General features: G+C 34.8%; 1 protein-coding gene across 1 annotated transcript in view; it reads left to right on the plus strand.

Moving 5' to 3' along the window:
- The window catches only part of PTPRQ (protein tyrosine phosphatase receptor type Q), a 124,179-nt gene that overhangs the window by 27,484 nt on the left and 69,570 nt on the right, over positions 1–27,125 (plus strand). Inside the window, exons 22-37 of the mRNA XM_077783541.1 lie at positions 1,294–1,363; positions 3,359–3,558; positions 4,937–5,186; positions 6,338–6,466; positions 7,207–7,353; positions 8,924–9,096; positions 11,415–11,628; positions 13,290–13,442; positions 13,555–13,734; positions 14,533–14,640; positions 16,988–17,269; positions 18,016–18,198; positions 18,912–19,013; positions 21,292–21,412; positions 24,958–25,118; positions 26,670–26,815. Coding sequence (XP_077639667.1) covers positions 1,294–1,363; positions 3,359–3,558; positions 4,937–5,186; positions 6,338–6,466; positions 7,207–7,353; positions 8,924–9,096; positions 11,415–11,628; positions 13,290–13,442; positions 13,555–13,734; positions 14,533–14,640; positions 16,988–17,269; positions 18,016–18,198; positions 18,912–19,013; positions 21,292–21,412; positions 24,958–25,118; positions 26,670–26,815 — 2,619 coding nt within the window. The remainder of the gene's footprint in view (positions 1–1,293; positions 1,364–3,358; positions 3,559–4,936; positions 5,187–6,337; positions 6,467–7,206; positions 7,354–8,923; positions 9,097–11,414; positions 11,629–13,289; positions 13,443–13,554; positions 13,735–14,532; positions 14,641–16,987; positions 17,270–18,015; positions 18,199–18,911; positions 19,014–21,291; positions 21,413–24,957; positions 25,119–26,669; positions 26,816–27,125) is intronic.

A 27,125-nucleotide genomic window follows, 5' to 3' on the forward strand; every position in this document is an offset into this window, starting at 1 on the left:
TATCAATGCCTAAGGATGTTTCAAGTCATTGTCCCTGTGAAGCATAAGTAGGTAGGGTTGGCCGTGGTCATGAGAGGTTTGTGCATGTGTTTGTATGGCTTAGGAAGGAGCTAGCCAGTGACACAGGTTCTTCTTGTCTTTGTAGATTAAGTCTTTGATGCTACCTTGTATTCCTTTACTATGCTTGTCCGTTGTAGCTTTGTCTTTTTGTTAAATCTTTACAGTATTTGAAAAGTGCACTGCTTAGTGCCAAGAAGTGATTAGAGCAAGTTTCCCTTTCTGGCCTGAGGCCTTTGGTTTTCTTTTGTCCTTTGCTACTCACTGTGTGCTGGATCACTTCCACAGTGACCCACACTTAGTTTTTGCACACCTACCCCTTCTCACCCTGCCTTCCCCAGTCTGCACTGTCAGCTCCCTAAGCCCAAGGGCCACAACCTTGTCACCTTAAATTGCCAGCTACAACCTTGCTGGAGAGCTTTTCACTTTGCTTCTTTTTCCCACACCTCTATCATTACTGTTGGAATTTTACTCATGTTTACCTTTTGTTGTCCCTTTTACTTCTTTTCAAAAAAAGAAGTTAGACTTTCTTCCTCTTTCTTTGTCAGTACTGGATGCCATGGCCCATCACCAAGCTGAATTGTCACCAAACCCCATATTGCAGAGCAAATGGCATTATTGTTTTGTTCATCTCGATAAATTTTACTGAGGTCTTGCTATATTTCTCTTCTGTGGGAAGACTCATCCCTGATTGTGAGCACTGAAGCATTTCCATCATAAAGTGCATCAACACTCCCCCTGACCTATTGCCTTTCTGCAAAAAGTCATGCTTTCCTTGGTTTCTGCTTTGAGGAAGGTTCACCTGCCCTCACTAGCCTACAGGAGACAGAGAAATAAAAGGCAACTTATTCTCCTTTTTACCCTTTTAAGTTATAGTAAGTAAAATAGGAATGCAGAATCTGGGTTGTGTATTGTGATAAGAAAAAGGAGTGTTACTAATGTTCTTGCTGTTGGTTTTGGCATAAAATAGGGATCCTCTTTTTATGTGTGGATAGTCACATGTGGTTTTCTCAATTTCGTATGCTGCTACATACTTTTTCCCTTTTATTTTCTTACATTTAAACATTGAGCATAAATTATGCAACACAACTATAAAGGGCATGTGCATCTGTATATTTATAGTTTAAAACCTAAAAGTTGTATCTCTGTGTATCCTTAGGATTTTCATATTCCCTGAAACTGTGTATACTGTAGATTTTCTAATGTGGATACTTTATTTTTTTTTTTTTTCTGTAGGTTGCTGCTGAGAACAGTGCTGGTATTGGAGTGTTTAGTGATCCTTTCCTTTTCCAGACTGCAGAAAGTGGTAAATTTAATAAAGCTGTTAATTATGTTGATTAAATTTGCTCTAATTTGTTCAAATAAATTTCCATGATAAATTTCATACTTGAACAAATTCCAGTGCATTTAGAACAAAATCCTTATTCTTATTCTATCACTCAGTGACAAAGGTTAATTTTGTTCTATTTGCTAACAGCATTTAGGGTGTGCCCATAGGGGTGTTGTACACAAAGTCTGTTGGAGTTTTCCTATGCCAGTTTCTAGGTAGGCAGCATCCAGAAAGCAAGGTCATAGCAGAGCAGAGCTACCTGTCAAGCAGATCTATCTGCTGTTGCCTGCAACAGTTCTAGGAGACAGACTGTTGTGGGATCATCTCTGCCATTGTCTGCTAAGTCAATCTGTATTTGTTTAGAGACGGGTTCTATGAACTTCAGCACAGCATGTATTTTATTAAATTTTATGTATTAATTCTGAAGGTAAAAAAAAATCTGAAATAAAAATTTGGTTTTGTTGGTTTTGAAGATTAAAGCATATAATCTGAGTTTGCACAATCTTTACTAATCTGGTGTTTGTGATCACGCTCATTCTCCGGGAGCAGTTGTGCCTTGGCTGACGAGCTCATACACTTGTGAGCCAGTCTCAATGGAATACAGAACTTGTGCCAAGGCAGTGACTGCCCATCTGTGTTTAGGCTGCTTTCAGTTTCTGTGCAAACTGCAGAGTGAGATATCTTAATTAATGGCAGAAATCATCACTCTGCATAAATTATGCAATAATTCATGAACACAATATAAGGAGGAGTAGTAAACTTGCTACATGGATCTATGTGAGATCATTATTCTTCACTATTTGTGCATTATTGTTGGTAAAAACCTTATTTCTATGGGCTTTATTATTTACTCATGTTTGACAGAGGACAGCACTGGCATTTCTCCATATGAGAACATAAGATTTTTATTTTTGGAAGTATTTCTTTCTTCATTTTTATTAAACCTAAAATGCCTTACTATAAGTGTAATTGGAAGGTTTCTTCAAATTATAGGGAAATTTTGTGTCATCAGTATAACATTTATACTTTTACATTCTCAACTGGTTTTTGTTCTAATTCTTGCCTTGATGGCTAAGGAAAGCCAAACATCTTAATGAACATAAAGATGGGAAATTTAAAGTTAAAAAGTTAGCCAGAAGATAAAATTATTTAAATATAAAGGTTGTGGTTTGGGAGGAAGGGAAAAGAGGTAAACGATCTGGAAGAGATTTAGCAGGACTGAAAGCACTAAATATGAGGCTTGGAGGAGCTGTTTCAATTCACCTGTGGAAGGTCTGTAAATGTGGAATGTTTTTGTTTTAAAAGAGTGTGAAAAGCCTTTTCTCCTTAGTACTAAGGCAGCTATTGCAGAACCAGCTGCTGACTCTGCCACGTGTAGGCAGCACTAAGACAGGGCCACAGGGCTCTAATTCACAGTAGAGTTCAGCATGTAAAATAGCATGTAAAATCTGATTTAGATGCTGCATCTCAATCCTTTGTGCTGTGTTTAATACTGATCTTCTGACAAAAGGCCACAGAAATTGTGATTGATACAAAGAGCAGCATTTATGCAGTAATAGCTAATATTCCAATTGAATCAAGTTACTTAAGCTATGTGCAGCAGAAAAGATGACACAGGTAAAGTGAAATAAAACACCCAGTGTTATAAGATGCTCTTAACCAGAAAAAAAGGGCAATTTTTTCCTACTTCTGGAACAGTAGATGACTTGCTTCTAAGAAAATATTTTTAAGTTGACCAAACATATTACTATATATATTATGAGACTGAAATTATATTTCCCACTTAAACCAGATTTAAAACCAACTGATTGTATATCAGTTACTTTACATGTGTATGTGAATGTTTTTTATATGTTTGTTTCAGAATTTGGAAGCTAGAGATGGCATTTAAGAAAAAAGAGAAGAATTTGCTATTTTTCAGTACTGAGAAGAAAGGTTTATCTCACTGCTTTTGTTTGTTTTGTTTTCAAGCTCCAGGTAAAGTAGTGAATCTCACAGTTGAAGCCTTAAATTCTTCAGCTGTAAATCTGATCTGGTTTCTCCCTCGGCAACCAAATGGAAAGATAACTAGTTTCAAGATTAGTGTGAAACATGCAAGAAGTGGAATTGTAGTGAAAGATGTCTTGGTTAAAGTAGAGGACCTTCTGTCTGGGAGGTTACCAGAATGTAATGTAAGTGCTATAAACCTTTTAAATTAGAAATAGACTCAACCCACAGAATAGAGTTGTACATTCAAAATTTAAGACATAAAAATGTGGAGGCTTGCTTTTCAGAAAGATTCAAAAACCTTACAGACTTTGTCCAAGACAGGATAAAATGGATGAAGAAAAACCTTTCTGTTCAAAGTAGTTTAAATTGAATACTTTTGCTTGAAAAGTTCAGATTAATCAAAGTAAAAATGTTATGAAAAGTTAAGTTTGGCATCCTTTTAACAGAAAATAATGAAATATAAAAATTCTATTTTTTTAATTCAATTTTTTTTTTTTTTTTTTTTTTTTTTTACACACTATTCAATTAGGAAAAACCAAGAACTTACAGGGTTTATGGGTTTATTTTTGGTCAGTGAAGACATGGTATAGTAAATGTCTTATTCTCTATGTACTTTGATAATGTTTTTTGTATTTTAGAAATATGCTTTATTCTGTGTAGCACATTTCAATATTTTAAAATACTTCTCATATCAAAATAAAAACTGAACATGATTAGCAGAGAAATTTTCAAAAATATGGTTGCAGTCTGAATTGTTCTCATTGTTAAATTCAGACCTGTAACCATTGTATCCTTTTGGAATTTCTTGAAGAAAATTCTCTCTTCTAGAATTTTTTTCTTTTTCCTTCTTACTTTGAGCACAGTTTTGCAATTACTGAAATGTCAAAACGTCAAGTAACCAAACTTTTTTTCCTTTGACCTTTCTTTTCTAATTTCTTATACTTAGTGCTTTAAAGAAAAGTGCAGTTTTAAATGACATAAATCATAATAAATTTGGTGACAGTTTTTATTTGAAAGTTCATCTTAGACATTGCAAAGGTTCCTGACACCAGGCTGGTATAATTCAGCACTGAGAAGGTAGGCTGCCACCTACTGAACCATAAGCATTGGTCACCACAATGCCTTACAATTTTTCAGTTATCTTCTGACACGATGGATTAAGAAACCCCTGTCTGGTTTTATCCTTGATGTGTGGATATATGTATGTTATGCATGTGTATGCACATATACACATACAACATACATGTAATGCAAAAGAACCTTGCTAGGGAACTTTTTTCAAGAGAGAGACTGAATACTGAAAAAGGAAACTGGAAATAATTAAATGAATCCTAGAGAGATGCTGCTGTTCAGTTAGATTTGAGATCTTCTTGAATAAGGCAGGAAACGGTAACACTGTCACTTACAGGATGCACTATCACAGTCTGCCTAAATCTGAAGTACAAAAAGGAGAACCAATTTAGGATAATTTTTTTCAAAGATGGTCTGCCTATTTTATCTTCATTTATTTACAATTATTGGTTATAGATGCACCTTATTATGTTTCTTATCTACTTATAGGATAAGAGTGAATCTTTTTTGTGGAGTACTACAACCCCTTCAACTACTTTTGGGAAATCCACAATTCTTTCACAGACTACAGTGACTCCAAGTACAGAGGCAGCAAGTCGAATGAGCTCTGTTTGGAGTGAACCAATTAGCTTTGTTGTAACTAACCTCAGGCCATACACCACCTATCTTTTTGAAGTCTCTGCAGTTACCACTGAAGCAGGCTACATTGACAGTGCAATTGTCCGGACACCAGAATCAGGTACATTAAATACATACAGCTTTAAAATGGAAATAACATTTTCAGATTTATGTGAAAAACTTCAAAATACAGGTTTGATTTTCTGCTGCAAGATACTTCTGTCCTAATCTGTCTTTATCTGTTTCATGCTTTTGTGTTTTCAGGATTACTTAATTTTACCTGATGGAATCAATTGAAAATGTATATATATTTATATATCTAATAATGCACAGTGCATGAAAGTTCACTTGTTTTTAAGAGTTAAAGATACCAAAAATATGCCCAGGATAGATCAAAATTTATGAAAAACTGAGGAAAATTTAAGTACTGCAAATAATAGAATAATAGTAGAAGAATTGAAAATAAAGACTCAGGGTCATAGCTGTCAGGCATAATATTGTAAAAGTATGTGTGTTGTGTACACAAAGATGCACTTTAAGCTTCTTTGCCTTTGTTGAGAAACAAGCAATAATAAAGAAAACTCCTGTACTTATGTGCCAATCTGCACCTATTGCAGAAAGTAGTTGAGTGCTGAAGAAATCTTTAAGCACCAGATGAAGTTGATTTTTGATTACCTGCAATGCACTGGGAAGCTGGAATTGGAAGCAATGGTCCATGAGCAGCACTTTTTATAATGGCTTAGGTAGTGAGAACACTGTTAATAGAGCTATACAAAAAAGGCATTCCAGAGGAATGTTATTCTGGCTTTTTCTTTGCTAGGTGCATCATTCTTTTCCTTGAAATGGTTTGATGTTACTTCAAATATTAATACATACAAAATAGATAGCACTGTTCAGATGAAAAGAAATTTTATTCCCTTCTAGAAATGTTCAGTTGAATTGCTTTGATAGTGTTCCAACAGCCTTAGTTTGCTGATTTGTCTAGGGTTAATGAAATTTTGGTCTCTTTCTCTTCTAATCATTTCAGGACTAATTTCCAGTTTATTTTTCACTTTTGTCTCTTAGAGATTATTTTCATACTATCAACATTCTTGATACCTTCCCTGAGAATTAATTAAACCATAAATTAAGTAATTTTAATGATATGCTTCTATTTCTTCCCTTCAGAATATTTCATGTCTATTGTTTAAAATTAATTGTCTGATATGGGGTTCTCGGACATCCTAATATAAAGTATTTTATGTTCAAAGACTTTTTCCAATATTGTTTAAGTTCCAGAAGACCCACCACAGAATTTTGCCAAGAGCAACATTACAGCAAAGTCTTTCTCAGTAATGTGGGACCCACCAACCATAGTAACAGGGAAATTTAGTTACAGAGTTGAGCTGTATGGACCATCTGGTAAGTCAGAGCTGATGCTACCATTTCTTTTGATTTTTTGGTGATTATTTCTTTACACATTCTACTGGGCCTGCCAATCAAGAATGGATGGTCAAAAACAGTGTTATGTATCCCTTTTTACTATTATATGCTTTAATGGTTTGTAGATTAATTTTAAGGGAAAAGTCAGTCCATCACGAGGAAGAGTATAAAGTTAAATTCACACTAGATAGTCCTAGGAATGGAGAAAATCCACTTCTCCTCAGTCATTCAGGAGATGATAGGTTAAGCACAGCTTTATTGCTGTGCTTATATATCTAAATCTTTGCTCTTTTTCTCTTTCTGTTAAAGATTTCTGGAGAATTTTCATTCTCATGCAGTATGCAATCATATCTTTAAGTCTGTTGTGATGCTTTTGCATTTTTTTAAAACTCAGACATGTATAGATACAGAAATTATAGAACTGTCTGTAGTTAAGTAAGACAAGCATAAGGTGTATTCTAATGTTTTTATGGGACCACACAGGAAAAGTAAGATACATTTTTAAAAATTTCTTATTCTTAAAACTCTTACCTCTTTGAATGGACTTGGTTGGTTATTTTGTTGTTTTATTTCCTAAATATTCAGTATTATTCTACTGAAGCTGATTCACAATTAGCTTTTACCCAAACAAATTTGTCCTTTCATTTGTTCATCATGCTAGAAAGTAGCCTTAGACTGTTTCTCTTTTCGACCTAAAATCTCTTTCGTTTTAATTCCAGGTCATGTTCTGGATAACAGCACAAAAGACCTCAAGTTTGTGTTTAGTAACCTTGTGCCGTTTACAACATACAGCGCGTATGTCAGCGCTGAGACGAGTGCTGGGGTGGGGCCAAAGACCAACCTTACAGTTTTCACTCCTGCCGATGGTGAGTGAGCATAGACAAAGCAAATGGATTGAACGGGATAAAGGGTTACAGTCTCCCCTTCAGAGACTTAAAGGACTTTGCAAAGGAGAGAATGGATGTAAGAGCACTGGAAGAGAGGAGAAAAGATTACAAAATACTAAAGAAAATATTATTACGTCATTTATTTATTTTTGTCAAGTTCATATTCTGTCAGTACATTCATGCGCTATCGAAGGTCTTCAGAGATTGCGAAACAAATGTAGTGTCTTTCTGAACGGAAGTAGTGAATTCTCGTGACTAGGTTGCAGGGCCCCCCGTGCCCCGTTAGATGGCAGCAAGAAGCAGAGAAAGCCGCGCAGATCCCGCTGCGGGCCCCGCCGGCAGGAGCCGCCCCCGCGCGGTCCCGGCCCGGCCCGGCCCGGCCCGGCCGGCGGGGCTCGGGGCGCGCAGCCGGGCCCGGCGGGCAGCTCACCCGCTCGCGCGCCTTGGCGGCGGAAACGCAGCTTGTCTCGCGTGTGCGGGGCCCGGGGCCAGCGATTGAGGATGCAAGGAGGAACAGTTGAGGGTTGGTGTGTAATAGAGAGGCAGTTTCAAGACTTATTTCTGTCTTAAATCTAGAAAATCTCTGCCTCAGGGATTGCTGGCAATGTTTGTTGTCATGGTGTAATACTGGGAGGAAAACCTATCTTTATTTATCATATTATTTCCTGAATGATCTTTTGGCAGCTGTCAGAGGCGATTTCCAGAGATGAACTACCTGAGTACGGGTGTTCATCTTGTGTTGAAATGCACTGACAGAAGCCAAAAGGAATTTTGGTGGGTTTGGAGTACTTTTTGCATGACACAGAGTGTCTTATTTTAATCCCAAATCTAAAAATCACCCTTATACAAGTAATTTCAAAAATGCTTTTATTGAAGTATATCAGGAAAAAAACCCTCTTTTTGTATCAAATCTGAATATCATTCTACTGAATAAAAATGTTTTTTACCTCTGATGGTCCTATAGAAATTACAATATAATTAAGACTGAAAGTTTAGTGAAAAAATTATATAAACTATTTCTATTTTATAATTAGATAAACTATTTATATTAATTTCTATCTATAATATATATATAATATCTATATTTATATACACACATATATATAAATATATATATAATATCTATATCTATATGCACACATATATATAAAATATATAAATAAAGTAATATAAACCTTTTGTAAAAGGGAAATTAACGAGCTAATTAGAGCTAGCCTTTTATGTTCAAGCATACTTAGAAGTCCATATAAGAAAACAGCAAAGGTCTGCTTAATTCCAATCAAGTAGACCTCAGTACAGCAATCCTGGTTTACATCATCTTAGTTTCTGACCATACTCATACACATTTTATGTGTCTAAAAAGTGTGCATGGTTTTAGAATTATAACTTGTTTACTAAGGAAACATGTGAAGTCCCTACCCTGCACAGGTTCAACTTTATGATAAGGATGTGAAATTGGATTGTCTGTTGTACTTTGTATACAGTGCTGAAAAAATCTTGTAATAATCACAGGTGTTTAATGAACTGAAATTTCTTCTTGAATATTTAGTCCCAGGTGCTGTGTCAGATTTACAACTAGCAGAAGTGGAAGCCACATATATAAAAATTACTTGGAGGACACCACAACAACCAAATGGAATCATTACCCAGTACAGAGTTAAAGTACATGTGCAGGCAACACTCATCACTATGGAAAACACTATTCTTGGAGATAAAAATAAGGTATTATTTTTCCTCTTTTTTAAATATAGATTTTATGTTAGATTAAATTTGCTCTCTGCCTTAGCTGACATTTATAGAATGAACTAGATCCCACAGAGAAGTTGTCAATTTTTTAAAAGCCATCTTCCTCAGTCCACTCTCTTTCTCTGACTGGCTTTCAAAAAGATTCCAATAATGCTGTTTCCACAACATGAAAAAGAAAATTATTCTAGTAAAATGATCCAGCTGCTGAAGGCAGGAAGCCACAGCCCACAGGCCTTGAGTTCTTTGCAGCACAGGGTGGCCAGACTGTTAAGAGTAAAGATTTGGGCGCCTAAATTGATACACAGCCACTCAATCAAACCTCTAGAAGACATGGGTATGAACCCTGTGAATTCAGAAGTGTCCAAAGGCTAGCTAAGTGTTTTACTAGCAAGGCAGACAGGCTTAGATTTTCTGCCTCCTTCTGTATCCTTAAATTCACATGTGTGGTCCTACATGCTTAGCTCCATGCTGTGGTGGCATACTAAGGATATCTGTGCACATCTATGGGATCTTTGAGGGAACTTAAGCTGTCAATCAGTCTATCTCCTGGATTTTGGGTGCTGATGTGCTTTATGTGCTTAGAGCAGCTCTGAGTTTGCAGCACAGAATATAGACCCCTAGCTCAGGATTGAATTCTTTCTGAGGTAGGGCTTTTTGGGCTGAATTTTGAAAACAGGTGCCCAAAGTCTGCACAATACCTTATTTTTTTCAGACAGTGATGTCTTTCACTGGATCTGAATTGAAATCTAAGTTTTTGATGTAGAGTTCAAGGAAGGAATTCACTTTCAAGTTGAATGATATACATTAAATAGATCTCTGGAGTCAAATGTTAAATAAGGAGCAAGGGGAAAAAATTAGGATAAGGATCCATTCAATAAGACAGGCAGGCATCCTTGGAAAAGGAAAGTATATAACTCTGTAATTAAAGATTGTATCATAATCAGGACGCAAAAAATTAAAGTAGTCTGCACAAAAATATTTTAGTGATGGAATTTCCTAATTTTTGAGCTCTTAGTGCAGTATCAATGCTGCTTTATTATAATTTATTGAATGTAATTTTCTAATAAAACCAAAGCAAATAATAGACAACCTTGCTTTATCTAGAACCACATTGACCACAGCCTAGACCAGCTACAGGGCTTGAACTGGCAGACCCGCTGTGCTAATGGTACTCAAAAACCAGTAGCAATAAAAAGCTGTTGTCTTATATGTGGAAAATCCTCATAAGCAAAAAGTATTTCCATGTGGCCTAATATTTTGCTATAAAATGCCGGTAAAGATGAATTATGCACAGGTTTTACTTCTTGGTACTTTGGTGAGATTGATGCTTAATCTATGCCTGTGGCTAATGTACCTCACCTTAAAGGAGTAAAAGTGGCTTTGCCCTTTCTCTGCCCAGAGTCCATAGGGAAAGGACTAATGTGTATTAGTTACATCCCTGTAAAAACATGTCTTTCTGACAATGAGGTGGCCCATATATGTGAGTGGGGAGAGTTCCAGATGACAGCAGAACAATTCAAAGATACTTCAGTCCTGGATTTGGTCCCAGATTTTGAAGGGGCATGAAGATCCGGTGCTAATACACCATTTTGTACCTATGGTCTAGTCTCTCTCTTTTCTGCTTTTGTTTCTCTTCCCTTTGTTGTTCTTGCGCCACTTATATCTGCTGCCATCCATTTTCAGCATTTGTTCTTTACATCTTCTGTCCTATGGGCCCCTATATCTCTTACCTCCCTTACACTCTCCTTTTTCACATATATACACCCTTATTTTTCTCTCCCCTTTATTTCATTAGCTTCTGGTTTTCTCCCTCTTCTCTTATTCCCTCTCAGAGATCTAGTCAGCCTTTTCTTGACAGGGCCGTTTGAAGTTCTCTTGTTTTCAATGCCTGCTGCCTTCTTTCAGGTTTTAGTTAGTACAAATAAAATCTCCCAAGTTAAAATGTGTATCTATTCAATATAGATCCAAAGATATAGCTGTAAATTTAAACACCTTACTTTAAAATTTCCACATTAATATAAAATATGTATTTGAAGATTTTTTTAAGAAGTGGTGTTTGTTTAAAAAGTAACCAGAATAAAATGTTGTAGGCTACTGGCAGCTGAACATTTTTTATGACAAAGCTTATATTTTTAAAATTATTCTAAGGATCAATAATGTTTTATGCCAACATTTATATAGTACTATATGCATTCACAAACAGACAAGTATCATTTCTATATTATATACAAATTTAATTATGTAATTTAGTGATGACTAGCTTTGTGATTTCTTTTTATATTTCTAATTTATAGTATCTGATTGGTTCTTTGGAACCATATGCAATAAATGAAAATATCAAACCTTCTTCTCCCCCTTGGAATTCAGTGGAAGCAGACAATGATTTATATGAAGGTTCAGCTGAAATGTTTTCCAGCATTCAGACAGCTTCCCCAGTAATATTTACAAGTGTATCTGGTGATAATTTGCCTGATATAAATGGAGCTACAGAACTACATTCTGCTTTGGGTAAGATATTTTAGGATATTTTTCTACCTGCTTCTTTGTGCTGAAGGACCCCCATCACTGTCCCAGATATGAACTTTAGCACATGGTTCAAGCAAATTATAAATGGGTCATTTGCTGGAGTCAGATTTTTTTACTACCAAATAACCTTCTGAAGCAAATGGGAATGCCACACAGGCAGGAACTAGCCCCTTGTCACCCAGCTGACCTTCTTCCTAGTGAAGGGAGCACCCGAAAGCCATCAGCCAAGCTGCATAGACAATCAGTTATTACAGTTGCCAAAGCAGGTGTGATTGTCAGGGATTAACATATCTCCAAGCCCTTCAGAGACCTTGATTTTTCTAAGCCTTTTGACTAATAGGTTTTCAAATGTCAATGAAGGTAAATAGGTCAAAAAGTTACAACTTTGCTGTATGGGTTACAAACAGGTGGAGATGGCCCCATGACATGGTGATGTCATTAGTGAGTACACTTGTTCTGTATTATCAATGGACCACTGTTTCTTTACCAAGTATGGATATTTACAAATCATTAAGCAGCCCTCAGCTGACAGGCAGGGATTTCAAATATCACTACAAATTTTTACAGTGTTTTGAACAGTGGGAAGAAAAGAATGATTTTAGTTTTTTTTAATGATTTAATGAAGTCACTGAATTCATCTGTATGCACCAATATCTAAAACGAGAATTTAATCCTTTATTTTAAATGGCAGTGAATGTTTTCTGTGCTGTGTTAATCCTGATATATATTCTTTGTCATACACAAGAAATGTACAGCATTTTAAATGTAAATCTTTTTTTTATGGTCTCCTTCAGTTTGAGGTATTGAGTTGATAAAAGACATCCATGTTTGAAAATTTATTTCAGCCAGTGTCTGTTATGATCTACCATCCAAGTATTATTTTATAGGAGTTTTGATATAGTTAAAGCTGTTGACAGCCAAATTTTTAACAGGGTCATGTGATTTTTCAATGCCTTCATTTTAATGCCCTTCTCACTGAACTCTGAGCCTGATATTCAGGTATGTGAAGTGCCCACACCTTTTCATGTTGCACTGGCATAATGACTTCTTTATAGCAGATGGTTTTGGCTAACACAGTTGGATTGAGGCTGACTTTGAACTTTATTTTAAGTGCACCAAACTCTGTGGGCACACACAGCTTCATCATTCTACTGACCACAACTCTTCTGGTAAAAATACCAGCATGAAGGGATATGTGAAGGCAGCCTTTCCAAATATTGTTGTTCTAGCACCATTAGGACAGCAAGGAAGAGGGAATCTGTCTGTCTTGATTAAAAATATTTAAAACTCCTCAAAATCTCCATCAGTCTAGGAGCTGCTGTTCTGAAATCCCTGGAGAAACTAGACCTTATACAAAAGTACCCCTTCCTAGCTTCTAGAGGCTTACTCACTAAACCTCACAATTCTACTTGTTGCTCCTTCATTATTTCACCTAGGCCAATCTATCTATTGTACACTGAAAAGGGACTCTGCTTTAGGGACTTAAGAGGTTGAATGCAGACTTCTTATTTTTTATATTTGACATGTAAATTCATTCTTTGAGAATAAAATAGATCCAAGTTGCACGCCAAACTGAATTTAGAATACATAAGAAAGCAAATTACTTTGTGAATAACCAGCTATTTCTCTCTATTTACTCACAGATAATCAATATAACATCAACATTTTGGCTGAAGAACTGTCATATGTTATAAAGGGCCTCACGCCTTTCACAGATTACACAGTTAGTGTGTCTGCTTTCACTGCTGTTGGAGAAGGACCACCATCAGTTCTTACAGTCAGGACACAGGAACAAGGTAAATTCAAACTGGTATTACCAAAGCTAACATACATGACTTTTTTCACTGAATGTTAGAATTTTTTTAGTAATTTATTTACTTACTGTTATGTTTTTATGTTTTGTTCAAGTCCCAAGCTCAGTACAAAATATATCTTACAAGAATATGAGCTCCTCCTCTGTCTTGCTGTATTGGGATCCTCCAGCAAATCCCAATGGGAAAATCATTCATTATACTGTTTATGCGATGGAACTGGATACCAAAAGAGCATTTCATGAAACAGCTTCAAACAACAGCTTACTTATAACAGGTACAGTGTCATTTAATTAAAAAAATATAAAACTATAAGCTTGCAAGTACATTTTACAAACTTCTTTTTTTCAATTTTATATAATGTAGCCATTTGAAATATATGTGGATCAGATCTCACACATTCACACATGTCCACACACACAACAAAACTGCATCTAAAACCAAGGTTGGGACAGTCTTCAGATTTGTCTACTGTGGAGAAATATGTAGGGTATGTGAGATGGGAGAAGAGGGCTGGTTAAGATAAACAGTAATTTTTGAAATGGTACAAGCAATAATCTATGAAATGGATTTCTCCTTGGAATACTTGCTTCAGTCTCCTGTTTCCCCATAGGAAAATATTCTTAAATTGTCAAGTCTTTTTCAGATTTGAATTTTTTTCACAGCATTTTTCTGATATTAATAACAATTTTCTTATTTTAAGGTAGTATTTTTATAGTAATTGAAGCAAACACATTCCTAATAGAGTTTCACTTATCATTGATGTTAATCAGAATAATGCATACAGACTAAACCCCCATATTTGGATGTTCATATATGCATCCTTTGACGTTCCTGAAAAATTCTTTAAGCTATTTACAGAGTCAAAGCTGGTTGGCTTCAAAATCTGCTGATTTAACTGTATGCCTGTTTGACTGTCACCAAATAAATGGTATTGTACATGTTCTTTTAGGGTGCATAAAAAACTCTCAGAACAGTATCCAGTACTGTAGTTTTATAAGTAGCTATGACAAAAGAAGTCAACAGTCTTGTTTACGAAGTTAAGAGTCAAGATTTTTTTAATTAATCTTTTCAGGTTTAAAAAAGTACACCAGTTATAAAATGAGAGTCACAGCCTCTACTGCAGTTGGGGAAAGTGCTTTGTTGGAAGAGAATGATGTGTTTGTGCGAACCCCTGAGGATGGTAATACATTGTTTGCAATGATGACTTATTTTCTGTACTGAACTTTGTGTTTGCTCAGAAAGAAGACTAGCACAAAGTGTATAGATAAAACCAATGTTGAAATTATTAGCCTTGTATCAGTCACTGACTTCATTCAGACAATTTTTAGATAAGTGCTAAAAAAAATAATAATGAAAGCTGCGGCATGACCTGCAATCAACCAATTTCAAATGTGATAGAATGAAAGGAAAGCTGCAGAGCTGAGGCTCTCTCTCTCAAAGTAATATGTCCCTAGCATTGATCTAAATCATAATCTTTGTGATTCCATTTTCTTTTTATTTTTGACATCATATGTAAATTAGGTTGGTTTTGAAGCATATGGGCATTTCAAAACTTCAGAGGCCATATTTCTATTTGCAGGCAAAGATGCTGATAAAATGAAAAATTTTTAATGATGAATATAATAATCAGTTGTTTTTGTATAGGTTTTATTAATTTTAAGACTGGTCAATAATTTTAATGTCAGGTGTAATACTACATTACAAAGAGTTTTAAATCTTCCTTTTTTACTTGCAAGGCAGTTCCAGCCCATGAAGGTATTAGGGCAAGAGCTGGAGCTGTCATTGGCTTCTGCAAAGAAAACATGGGAAATTGATTTGCAGAGCAGAGCCATGAATATTAGTCTTTTCTTGTTTGTATCAAGTTTCTATTTTCACTGGTTTCAGTGATTATTTCCAGGTTTACTGAAGTAATGCAGAGGGTGATTGCCCAATTGTAGTTTATCTTTCTCATTTTCAAATGTACTACAATACAAGAACAATAATTGAATGTCAATAAAGGAGAGAAAAGTACTATAGGATTAAGAATTATGAGTATTTATGAAGATTAGGTGATTTGAATAACCACACAAAATATCAGATTAAATGGTGAAACTTAATATAGTTGTGAATCTTTTTAAAATTTACATTCTCCTATACTTTTAGTATTTTTACAGAGGAAAGGCACACCACAAGAGAAGAAAATTACTTACATAAGTATTTTTCTCTCTGAAATCTTACAATCCCTTGCCTGTTAGTGTTAAAGAAATTTTTCATAGTAGAGTTTCTCTGCTCAGAGCCAGCAGCCAACTGCTCATTCATTCATAAAAGAGCCATGCAAGGCTTGAGGAAACTGTGAGAAACTCACAAAGAATTCTTGCTTTTTTATAAGGCTATGCATAATTGTTTATCTTCTCCTTATTTAGCTTTCCTGAAGTAATTCAGGCTGAGATTCTTGTGTCCTAATTTTAGCCAACCTAGGAAAGAGAGATGGCTCCAAATAAAAGATTCACTACAATTGTCTTAGATAACTTGCATTAGGATGGAAGAAATGTCTTGCATTTAAATATTTTACCATGCCAGATAAATGGAAAAACATATTTAAATTAAAAATTAAGCTTCTTCACATGGTAAATATTCATGTGAGTAATCTTGTCATCCAGAGAGCAGTGATCTGTTACAGTTAACACTTTCATGTGCTCAGAAATCAGAAATGAAAGTGATTTGTAGGACCTTTTAGGCAAAAAAATATAATGGTGAATTCTGCCATATCTTCAAATGGGTGTTTGTACACAAACTGAATCCTACGATCCTGAGTAGGTAGCATATTTTTATCTTGATTTTACAGACTACTTCAGGAGTGAAGTGATGAAACTTTCAGAGGAATCAAAGTTGACATTCAGAGCTGATTTTATCCATAAGTGCAGCCCACACACTTCTTCAACACTTCCATTCCTTATTAGCTCACTGGAGTCACATGAACTCATTCATTGCTAATAGATTTAGCCACACAACACCCTGGAGCTGAACTTGCTTTGTGCATGACCTTCACACCAGAGTGTGCAAGATTTACAGAGGGTTCACTAAATAGAATTTAGGTACTGTGCATGCAGGCCCTTTCTTGGTTCAATAATTGATTGAGTGAAGTACTAATGGTTATTTACATAGAAAGCAGTAAGATGACATTAATCCAAGTTTAAAGAACTGAATATGAGGAAGACAATGAGAAGATTTACATGAGACTGGTAGAGAGGAGAAATTTTTTTTCTTAATAGGTGCAGTTTGAGATAGATTTAGAAGTGGACGAGAAAAGAAATTTCAGAAAAGCTAAAATGTCATAATGCAAAAAGATGCCTAGCTTTACAAGCAGAAAAGAGACATACCAAAATTAAGTAAGGTAAAAAGCAGTAAGGCTTTGAGGAGAGTGAGAAAATGAGTGTAGCTCTTTTGGTACAGTTAGGATCCAATGCCAGAATCCAAGAGGTTTATGATCTCAGTTCTGTATTCAATTACTTGAAAAGTTGGTTTTTTTTCTGATATCTGTATTGCAGAACCAGACTCCCCACCTCACAACTTAGAATTAATAAATGTAACTGCAACAGAAATAAATCTGAGATGGTTACCACCTGAGCAGCCTAATGGTCTCATAACTCACTATGAAGTTCTATACAGTGATTCCAACAATTTTTTTATTAAAAATGCCTCATCTACAAGTATATCACTAAGTGAAATGAAGCCATATACTCTCTACAACATCTCAGTAAGGGCATTCACCAGACTTGGCTATGGGAATCAGTCATCTTTTCCGCTTCTGGTCAGAACTTCTGAAACTGGTGAGTATTTTTTAAAAAAATAGTTTTTTTTTCCAAGAAGTTGCTTTAGGACAACATTTGATGGCCAGAGGATAAGTTTCAATAATTTTAAAAGTACTTGCTTTCTTTGCAAGGCAGTGAGTTTGAATCCTGTTTTTCTGTTTTATATACAAAGCAAAAGAGCAAGGCCAGGTTCTTGGGGATGGGATGGGGAGCCAAGAGCTCAGGGGTCCCTGGGCCAGCTGAACAGAGGCCTCGCTAGCCAGGACTTGTCTCACCACCCTGCTGCAAAACCCATGGGGCAGGCAAGGCATGGCTGCCAGGGCCAATCTGGCGTGTCAAACACCTCATGCTGATGTGGCAGGTCTGAGGGCAAGCCAGGAAAGAAAGTTCATGGGTTCGGTGACAGTAACCAAGATAGACAGAGCCACTAGGCTCTGCCAGTGGGGCAGGCCTGCAGTGAGGGAGCCAAGCTGAGGCTGGGCTGCCATGTCAGGCAGGGACTGGATCAGTGGGTCCATGGCCAAGCACTGCCATTACAGCAATGAAGCTGAATTGATTTCTATAAATTTTTAATGACCTTGTTGGTACATGTGTGTCTAAGTGGTTTTCATCTTCAAATTCAGCCTCTTTTAAAATGTATTTCATAAAAAAGAAATAGGATGCAAATCCAAATATTAACAAAGTGTTTAATTGAAACTGGTTTATAAGAATTCTTTCCAAATCAATTAAACTGACTGAAATCTTCTACAATTTTTTCCTTCTAGTTCCTGCTTCTGCACCAGAAAACATAACCTATAGGAACATCTCATCCATGGAAATTGAATTATCATTTTTTCCACCATCCATTCCCAATGGAATCATACAGACCTACACAATATATCTCATGAGGACCAATGGGACTGAGCAAAGAATTATAAACACTACCCTTCTGACACTACATATTACAGGCCAGTATATAATGATCTGGAACTTATGGCAACTGTGAGTTTTTCTGAGATGCGTGCAACAGACAGAGATGTAATAATTCATTGATTGGACCTGATCCTTCTTGCTCTTACAGAAATTTTTTTGCTTCCTGTCCTGAAAAATAACTTGTGTCCTGTCATAATGTGGTGAAATGGACATTGAATGTTATAGAGTCTAACATATATCTCACTGTATTTTAGATGTTTAAAGTACCAGGATCTTCAACAGATATCTTTGCAGACCTATCATTGTAACAAAGTAAACCCTCAAGTCACCTAAAAATCTCTCTGATCTTATTCTGGATAAAACTTCCTTTTCCACTCACCTTTTCATCTTTTCCTAAGTTCTGCCATTGTCGCTGAGTCATGGCACAGTGGCTAGTGCTGGGAACTCAGTACCTTCACTGCTACATTTTCAGAGTACAGCCAAGGACAAACTGTAAAACATTCTAGGAATATGAAATATAAGCTGGTAATTAGGGCTTTGCCCCTTCTTTTGCAAAGTGTCTTGTGTTCCAAGCTTTCTCAATGATTATTTCAGTCTATAATGACACAGATCATTGTGATAGGCTTATTTACTACTTCAAAAATACAGGCTTATTTACTACTTCAAAAATACTTACAGTCCATTAAAAAATAATTTGTTCCATTGAATGGTTGTTTTATTGAATGATTCCTTTTTTTTGTTTGTTTAGATTTAAATAAATATACAGAATATACTGTAGAAATATCTGCTAGTACCACAATGGGGGAAGGCATTCGTAGTTCACCTCTGCATATACTAACTGATGAAGATGGTAAGTCAGAACAGAAGATTCAGTGCATCATTTCCTGCCTGCATTCTTAATTTACTCTTAAACTTCATGTCAGATGTTTTTAAATTTTATGCACTTTCGTTGGCTGTTATGTCTCTCCGTTTCTATATGTACCTACGTATTTACACACAAACCTATGTATCTGTCCATCTATCTACAATATATTTATCAGTACAAGCTGTATGAAATGTTGCAATTGCTGTGCATAGACTTTTGATCTTACCAATATCTTATGACTCTGAAGAATCTTAATTTACTCATATTATTTTAATCTAATACATGACATGGTAGATTGTATTTGGTTTTTCAGTCATATGAGAGCTCAGGAAAGGGAAAACCATAAAAAGCAGTTTGAATGCTCCAGGGACATTTCTATGGAGTTTCTTGGAGGGAGATTTTTGTATTATTCTAAACAGATGCTTGTACAGGCACACATAGATATATATGAAATTATTAATATTATGAAAATGCCCAAAGTCCATCATCTGTAGCACTGGACTTCCAAATTGAGCTGGGGCGTGTGCAGGCTGAGGGTAGAGCACAATTGTTGCAGTCCCTGCTAATTTACAAATTAAAATAGCCCCTGTTATTTTACAAAATAGCAGAGAAACATTAAAATTTTGTTGCACTTTCAGTACACAATGTTGTAGTGTGAGGTTATCATTGGTCACCTCTCTAGTTTCTGCAGGGGAATCCTGAAAAAAAATTCATAGCAAAAATGTTAACTTGGGTGCTGTGAGTCACATTTTTGAAAAGGCTGTGCCTGTTCCTCTCCTTTGCTTCAGGAGGAAATCTCTGGTAACCTATCTAAAGTGGCATTGACAGAAGCAACTCACCAGCCACACCATCAGTAAAAAAAATTTGCTTAAGAGTTATGTTGCTGGAGCAGACTGAAAAGAGCTAGATTGGATAAATCCATTTTTTAATCAGAGATTATTTTTATTTAGAATAATGTAGTTTCTATTCTTTAGCAAAAAATAAAAATAAAAAGTAAATTCCTTGAATAAGAATTGTAGAATTAACTAGACATGTCAAAAACATGGCATTCACCATATAAGAGATCTTTTATTGTATAGCTGTTGAGGATAATATAACAAGTAAAACATAAAATACAGCTGTCAACATTTTTCACCAGTAAATACACTCACTGAATGCAGTGAACCTTTGTTTATGAAAAATATAAAATAGTTTTTTCTATAATATAAGGAGTTATAAAACCTTTATGCCAACTTTCAAGATAATGAAAGGAACAAGGATTGAAAAACAACAATATTTATAATACACCACATGTTCTGTATTCACAGGAACACAGTGTTCCAAGGTTCAGACCAAATGTTTCATAGATTTGCTAATAGTTATGCTCATATTTTCAATTTTCATGCATGACTACAGCTATGACCTGAATTTTTAGTGCATGATGCACTTTGGTTTAATGTGAGAAAAACAAATGCAATTCTAATATTACTTAATAGTGATGCATAGGTCCATGAATGAAGATGCAGCTGAAGACTCATTTCTCAATAACATGCTGATAATAAAGCAGTATAATTTATGCATACATTAGTTATTTGTCTTCAGTAAAATTATTAAGAACCTTAGAAAAAAGTCAAACGTGGTCTAGCATTTTCATTTATTTACAATGTTTCCCTGCAGAGTCAGAATACGGTGTCATCTAGGGATCATCTTAAAATTAATTTTAAGGATCTCAATGAATGCCTATCTTTTCATTTGCCATTGTGACATGTAAATCTATTAATGTCCTCCTTATTTGATTGAGTGAATAGATTTTACTGTCTAGTATGCCACAATCCCACATATCTCTCAATGCCATGCTTATCCACTTTTCCACCTTTTGGCACTTTGTATAATTCTTTACAGCACCTTTTTTTTTTCCTCAGGGGAACTATGTGTTCATATCTGTTAAGCTCTTGCTTTCATTAGAAGGGAAAAAAAAATACAGCAATGTACTTGGGCAGTAGGTGAATCACTGTGACCTAGCCATTGCTCTGTTTTCTCATGAAGTACTTTTTCCATTGAATCACAGAAACAGATGTTCTAACACCATGCAAAATCTTCTTTTATCATCTGTCAGAAAAAGGAAAAGAAGCTGTGCCTTAACATTAGCTGAATGATACTATACCAGTGTGGTACAAGGTTAACTTTCTATCACAAATAATTCAAAGCCTATTTAAGGATGTTGTGTATCCCACTGATCCTAGCTGTTTAACAAGATGTTGTGTTCTATTGTCTCATTTTATAGCTCCAAGTTCTCCTCCCCAAGCCCTCTCTGTAAAACAGTTGTTGGGTGTCACTGTGAAGTTGTCATGGAAACCTCCACTGGAGCCAAATGGAATTATCCTCTATTACACAGTTTATGTCTGGTAAGATTTTTCTGGAAGTACTTCTGAGGATAAATGTTAATCTGTAACCTATCAGGAATGTTAGGTTTTTGTTGCACAATATGTTGAATACATGTTTTGGGATAACAAATATCTATCCAGCACTTAAAATACTGGTCTTTTTTATATGCAAATTCAGACTAGCCAAAAACTGGTGGAACAATTTCAGCATTTTGCAAGCATTTTAAACATTTTTTTTTCCAAAGGTTATACTATAGTAAGTGAATTCAGATTTAAACTAGAGCATGGTGCCTATTTTTATAATATTTTGATTAGGCCTGCTGCAAGGCAGGGTGCAAACCCATGCTGAATTGTCAAGGAGATTTGAAATAGGCTTAAAATAGAGAAATATTGCCTCCTTTTATAGAGAGTGTGTAAGAGCAATGTTCAAAGTTTTTGTATGTGCTATCAATTATGTCTTCTCTTATATTTTATATCTATTACATTCATAGCAAACATGTATTTTTAACAGATACTTTTCATTTTATTGTGTTTTAGTTTTTTCTGTCTAACATTTTTTTATTATTATTTTTTTCGTCCTGTCATATTTTTTCACCTTTCCAAACGAGTTTTGTCACTTTAAAACTTACAGCTTCTGTCCTATTCCTTGCAAAACATAGTTTGGTCTAGCAATGTGGCATCTCTTCAAAGACCTATAACTTCTACTGGCAGTGAAAACGTTTTTTATTGATCACCTTTAATATATTGCATTTATGCTTTACCATTTTATTGCCACTGCTAAGGTGCAGGAATAAGAAATACTAAAGTGCATAAGATGCCGACCCGATGTGCAAATTCTCAGTTGTTATGGGCAAACTACTCTTGAACTTGCATTATTTTATTGTTATTTAACAGTTTTGGGGTGGGGTGTGGCCTCAATCACTACTATTTTTTTAAAATTATAATTTCTAGTTAAGTTGATGATAAAGTCAAGAGGAGAAAGCTTTCCAGAAAAGTTGAATTAGTCTTCTCTTGTTAGTTCTACTTTACTGGGAATGTCTGTTGCTCTTTAAAATAATGGCTGCCCTCAAGCTAGGGAAGATTTACTTTATGATAAGGGCTATGGTTTTGATGAACGTTGTGTTCAAAGACTTGAGGTTATGCAACTTTTCATCCATATGTCCCCCTATAACTTGCTGCTTTTGTTACTGTGAGAAAAGATTTAGACAGAATTATTTTTAAAAAATAAACCTCTCTTAAATTGTCCATCTTTCTAAATATTGTGATTAAGAAATCACACAACTTCTTGCTCTAAGCCTTGCTTTTTGCTCTGTCTTGTCTTTCCTTACTGTGCCATACCTAAATTTAGAGAGGCTTTAGGTATCATGTTAAGGCAAGGGCATTGGAGAAAAACTCCCTTTGCCTTCAAAGGGGTCGTAACTTCACTTCTTCCTTGGCAGGGAGTGAGGGGTGTGGAGGAAGGAGAGTAATTTTAAGTATTTAAGAGTTGTCTGTACAGTTTCATCAAATGCATTGCAGGGGGAGATTTGACAAGGCAAATTGTCATGCCATATATTTGCTGCTCTTGGGAGGTATTCAATATATTTTGGAGGAGACTCTTATCTCAGTGCTTCTCAATAAAGTAGAAAAAAGGTTACTATAGTTGTTAAATAGAATACAAAGGGTGATATTTGCAATGTTTTCAGTTCTATTTTATGAATTTGTCAGAGGACAAGGTGCTAGCAGGTAGTAAACCACATTTCTTCTTTCCTTGAGCCCAAAACCTCATACTCCTTAAATGTAATTTTAGAGTATTAAAGGTGCAATTGAGAAAATTGCTGAACTTGTATGTAGCTATTGTTTTTTTTTAATTATTCTTTTCTGCAAATTTTTGTGAGATGCTTATTGACTAGGTCTATTTTGAGGTACAGATTTTTAAGAAAATATGGTACCTGTCTTTGCCAAATGGAATTATGCAATTTCTTGGAATCTGTGTTGTCCGCATGTTTGAAAAAAATGTGATTTAAAACCTTTTATTATTTTTCTTTAGTAAAATTTCTTGGCTTAACTTATTCTGCTAGGTATTTTCTCAATTTCTGGGAAGGCTGCAGTCACTTTGATCAGTGCTTTCTTATTTTTATTGCAATCTCAGTTATTTCTAAGCAGAAAATCAGCTTCCCTCAAGTTTTTGTTCTTCTTTCTGTGCCTGGTTGTGGAAATGTTTTTTGGCAACTCAGATGTAAGAATGCAGTTATTCAGACTAGAAATGTTAGCAACACTAAGCTGTGGATTTTCTTCTTACTTAAATTATAACCAGATATGTATTTCCATACTAAGAATACATTGGGCAAAGATCCAGGAAAAAATGTCTTTCTTTGTATAGAGTTTGATAACTGCAGCTGCAATCTCTTGTAAATTTTACTGACTATTAAAAATGTCAGAAGTTTGAGAAAAATCTCTGTTACCAAAAGTGTTTCCCATGTCAAGTGACATTCCACTCAAAATCTGAGGGTTAGGAAGGATTTTTTTTTTTTTTTTCTCATACATTTTCTCAATCCAGTTGTTGGTTAATGTAACCTTATTTCAGATAAATTAGATGGTGATCTTTGGCAATGGGACAGTCATTCAGTTATCAAAGGATGGAAGTCTGGTAATTTTGAATCTCTTTTTGCTTTTTTTTAGTATTAGAACACATTGTCATTTGTGAAGAGTTTCATGGTGGCTTCTGGAGCAAGATATTTTATTTTAATTATCAAATTATCATCTCTGTATGAAATCCTATTAGAGACACAGAACACCTACTCATACAGAGATCTTTGAAGGAATGAAATGTTAGGTTTTTATTTTCCTCCTATTTTTTCTAAAAATATTATGTTAATTTTACAAGGAATATAAGACTTCTTGAATTCTATATAAGTTATTTCTATATCTTATTTTACTTTCTGATAATCATTTCATATCTATGCTAATACCAGCCTTTTATTAATGTTACATCTTACAGTCTTTCTAGGCGGGTTTTGACCTGATTGGAGTTCCATTCTGATCCTCTGCTACATTCCACTAGAATTAACTCAGCACCAGCTAATTCCTGTTCCATATCATCTTCTATTATTCCATTTATAACTTCAGCCTTCTGACCAATTTCACAGAGTCACAGTAGGGCATGCTCCCTATAATCTTTTTATATTTCGCTATTCCTGTCCAGGGAGACAGTTTAGTTATGCCCTACTGTGTCCTTCCCAAGGGTACCACATAACCATTTGAAAGCAGTTAATAGATAGAAATACTCCTCCTTAATATTTCAAATAACCATTGTCTTTATTGATGTAACTTGCAAACTTATTTCTGTGGGGTTTTTGGGTGTTATTATCTTTAAGAAACAAAATTAAGAGCCCTACTGCGATGTCATGGCACAAAAGTTAGCTTTTCACCATAAAAGAGAAAAATTTATCCTAGCCTCTTTTAAAAACCTAAACTACCTGTATTTAACATGATACTGCATTTTTAATTTTTGCAAAAAATGCTGTAATTATATATATATAAATAAATGTTTTGTGTATGCAATTAATAAAATACTTTTTCTTTAGGAATAAAATGTCAAAGAGGAGTGTAAATGTAACAGAAACATCACTGGAATTCACAGACCTAGAATATAACTATGAGTATAGTGCTTTCCTAACAGCAAGTACAAGATTTGGAGATGGCAACATAAAAAGTGATACTATAACATTCAGAACTTCTGAAGGAGGTAAGGTTATATACAATATGAACCTGTATTTTCATTCAGCCTTAAAATTCTGTCAGCCTTATTTAAGTTAATAAAGCCACTGAAGTAGAAGTGACATTTGACTTGTAGAGAACAGACATTCTACCTGTCTCTCTATCTTTGTGTATACATGTATCTATGGCTCTATAAAATGATGATAGGTATTTCCATTAATTTACTGAGATAAAAACTTAGCATTTCTCTTCAGGACAGATAAGATCCAAATAATTTCATTCTAAACTTTGAAATAAATAATATTATTTTTGTAATATATTTTTATAGATCCTTTAAGCAGCTGTGATGTAACTTCTGATAGGGAAATACTCTACTTAGAGTATCCCTCTCAAGTCTGAAATATTTTTAATTTGAAAATGAACGCTGTAAGTGTATATTGGTTTGTTTATTGTATTTGAATTATTTTATACTTCCAACATGGAAAGTGATATTTATATGACTGTGTTTTGAAAGTCATTCAGTTTAATTTTTGTTTCTGGTTTTCCATCAGTCATACTTCTATAATCTGTTCCAAAATAAATAGTATGCAGGCATACTTGAGAATCATTCTGCATAGATATAAAGAATTCCCCAATGCAGAACCATTTGTATGATTAGCATCTATTTGAGCCATCCCTCCAAAATCTGTCTACATCATCAGGTTGTAGATATTCAGAGTTGCTATTGAAACTGTTATGGGAATATGAATTGACTTGATAGGGACAGACTTTAAGGAACTGGTTCTGGGGCTCCCCCTCCAATTAATATTTTGATATTTTACGCAAACTACAGCAGCACAAAGCAAGAAAGATACATAACTCATAGTCTTCAGTACTCTACTGCAAGCTCTGTAGAGCATTTTCTTGGATGGTGAGAAATATGGATTTAAATTCTCCTAAACTGACTTAAAGAATTGAATTTAATTCTCCTATATCACTGTGTTACTGAGAAGAACCATATGCTGCTATTCTTTATAAATAGGAGAGACTAATGGAAGAAAGTTTACAGAGGTCTTCCTGTACATTCAATAGGATGAGAAAAGAGGAAAAAATATAAATTATCATACTGTCCAAGCTTAAGTATCTGGTTTACCTATATGAGTTGGGAGCCCCAATTCTGTTAATAATCAGAGAGAAAAAGGCTTTAAATTTAGGTTTTGTGAAAAAAATCCTTTTTTTTTCCCTACTACCTGTGTTTGGAGTATAGACATGTAACTCAGTCAACTTCCATCTCTGCAAATTAGATTTTCTATGTGCACAAAGCAGTAAGTACGGACAAATACTACAAGAAAAATCTTGTAGAAAAATCTTACCTGTTTACAAATGCAGCTAAATACAAATATGGTTGAAAAAGTGTTTTAATAATTCATCTTACATATACAGTTTTATATTATTATTTTGTAAACCATAATCAGAAATACATTTCATTTGACATAGGATGTTGTAAAATCTACTATAGTGGATGATCCTCAGATACTAAAGTGCACAAAACCTTGAGGTACAAAAGCTTTAGGAATGCTAAAACTTAACATTTTTCCAGCACCAAGTGATCCACCAAAAGATGTTACATACAGAAACCTTTCTTCCACGTCAATAATGCTATTCTGGACTCCTCCTCAAAAGCCTAATGGAAATATACTGTACTACTCAGTTTATTTCAAAAACAATTCAGGAATATTCACACAGGTAAGCTTATTTTTATATTCTTTCATAGAAGTAAATGAAATATTCTAATAATTACTTAAAGATTAAATCAGTTTTATAATTTTCAATAAATTGATTTTTCATATTTCCTTCATCATGATATAGTTTTTAAACTTACATGTATGTAAATTTAAAGATCTAAGTTTTTAAACTTATAAAGACAGAAGCACATCCTGTAATCTTATATGTTACACTGCATCTCATTGAGCATTCATATCATATAAAGCATTAATGCAAATAGATTTTGTGTAATATTCCATTATGCAAAGTTTATATGTCCATATATATATAT

The sequence above is a fragment of the Lonchura striata genome, chromosome 5, assembly GCF_046129695.1.
Source record: "Lonchura striata isolate bLonStr1 chromosome 5, bLonStr1.mat, whole genome shotgun sequence".
In the NCBI taxonomy this organism is placed as follows: domain Eukaryota; kingdom Metazoa; phylum Chordata; class Aves; order Passeriformes; family Estrildidae; genus Lonchura; species Lonchura striata.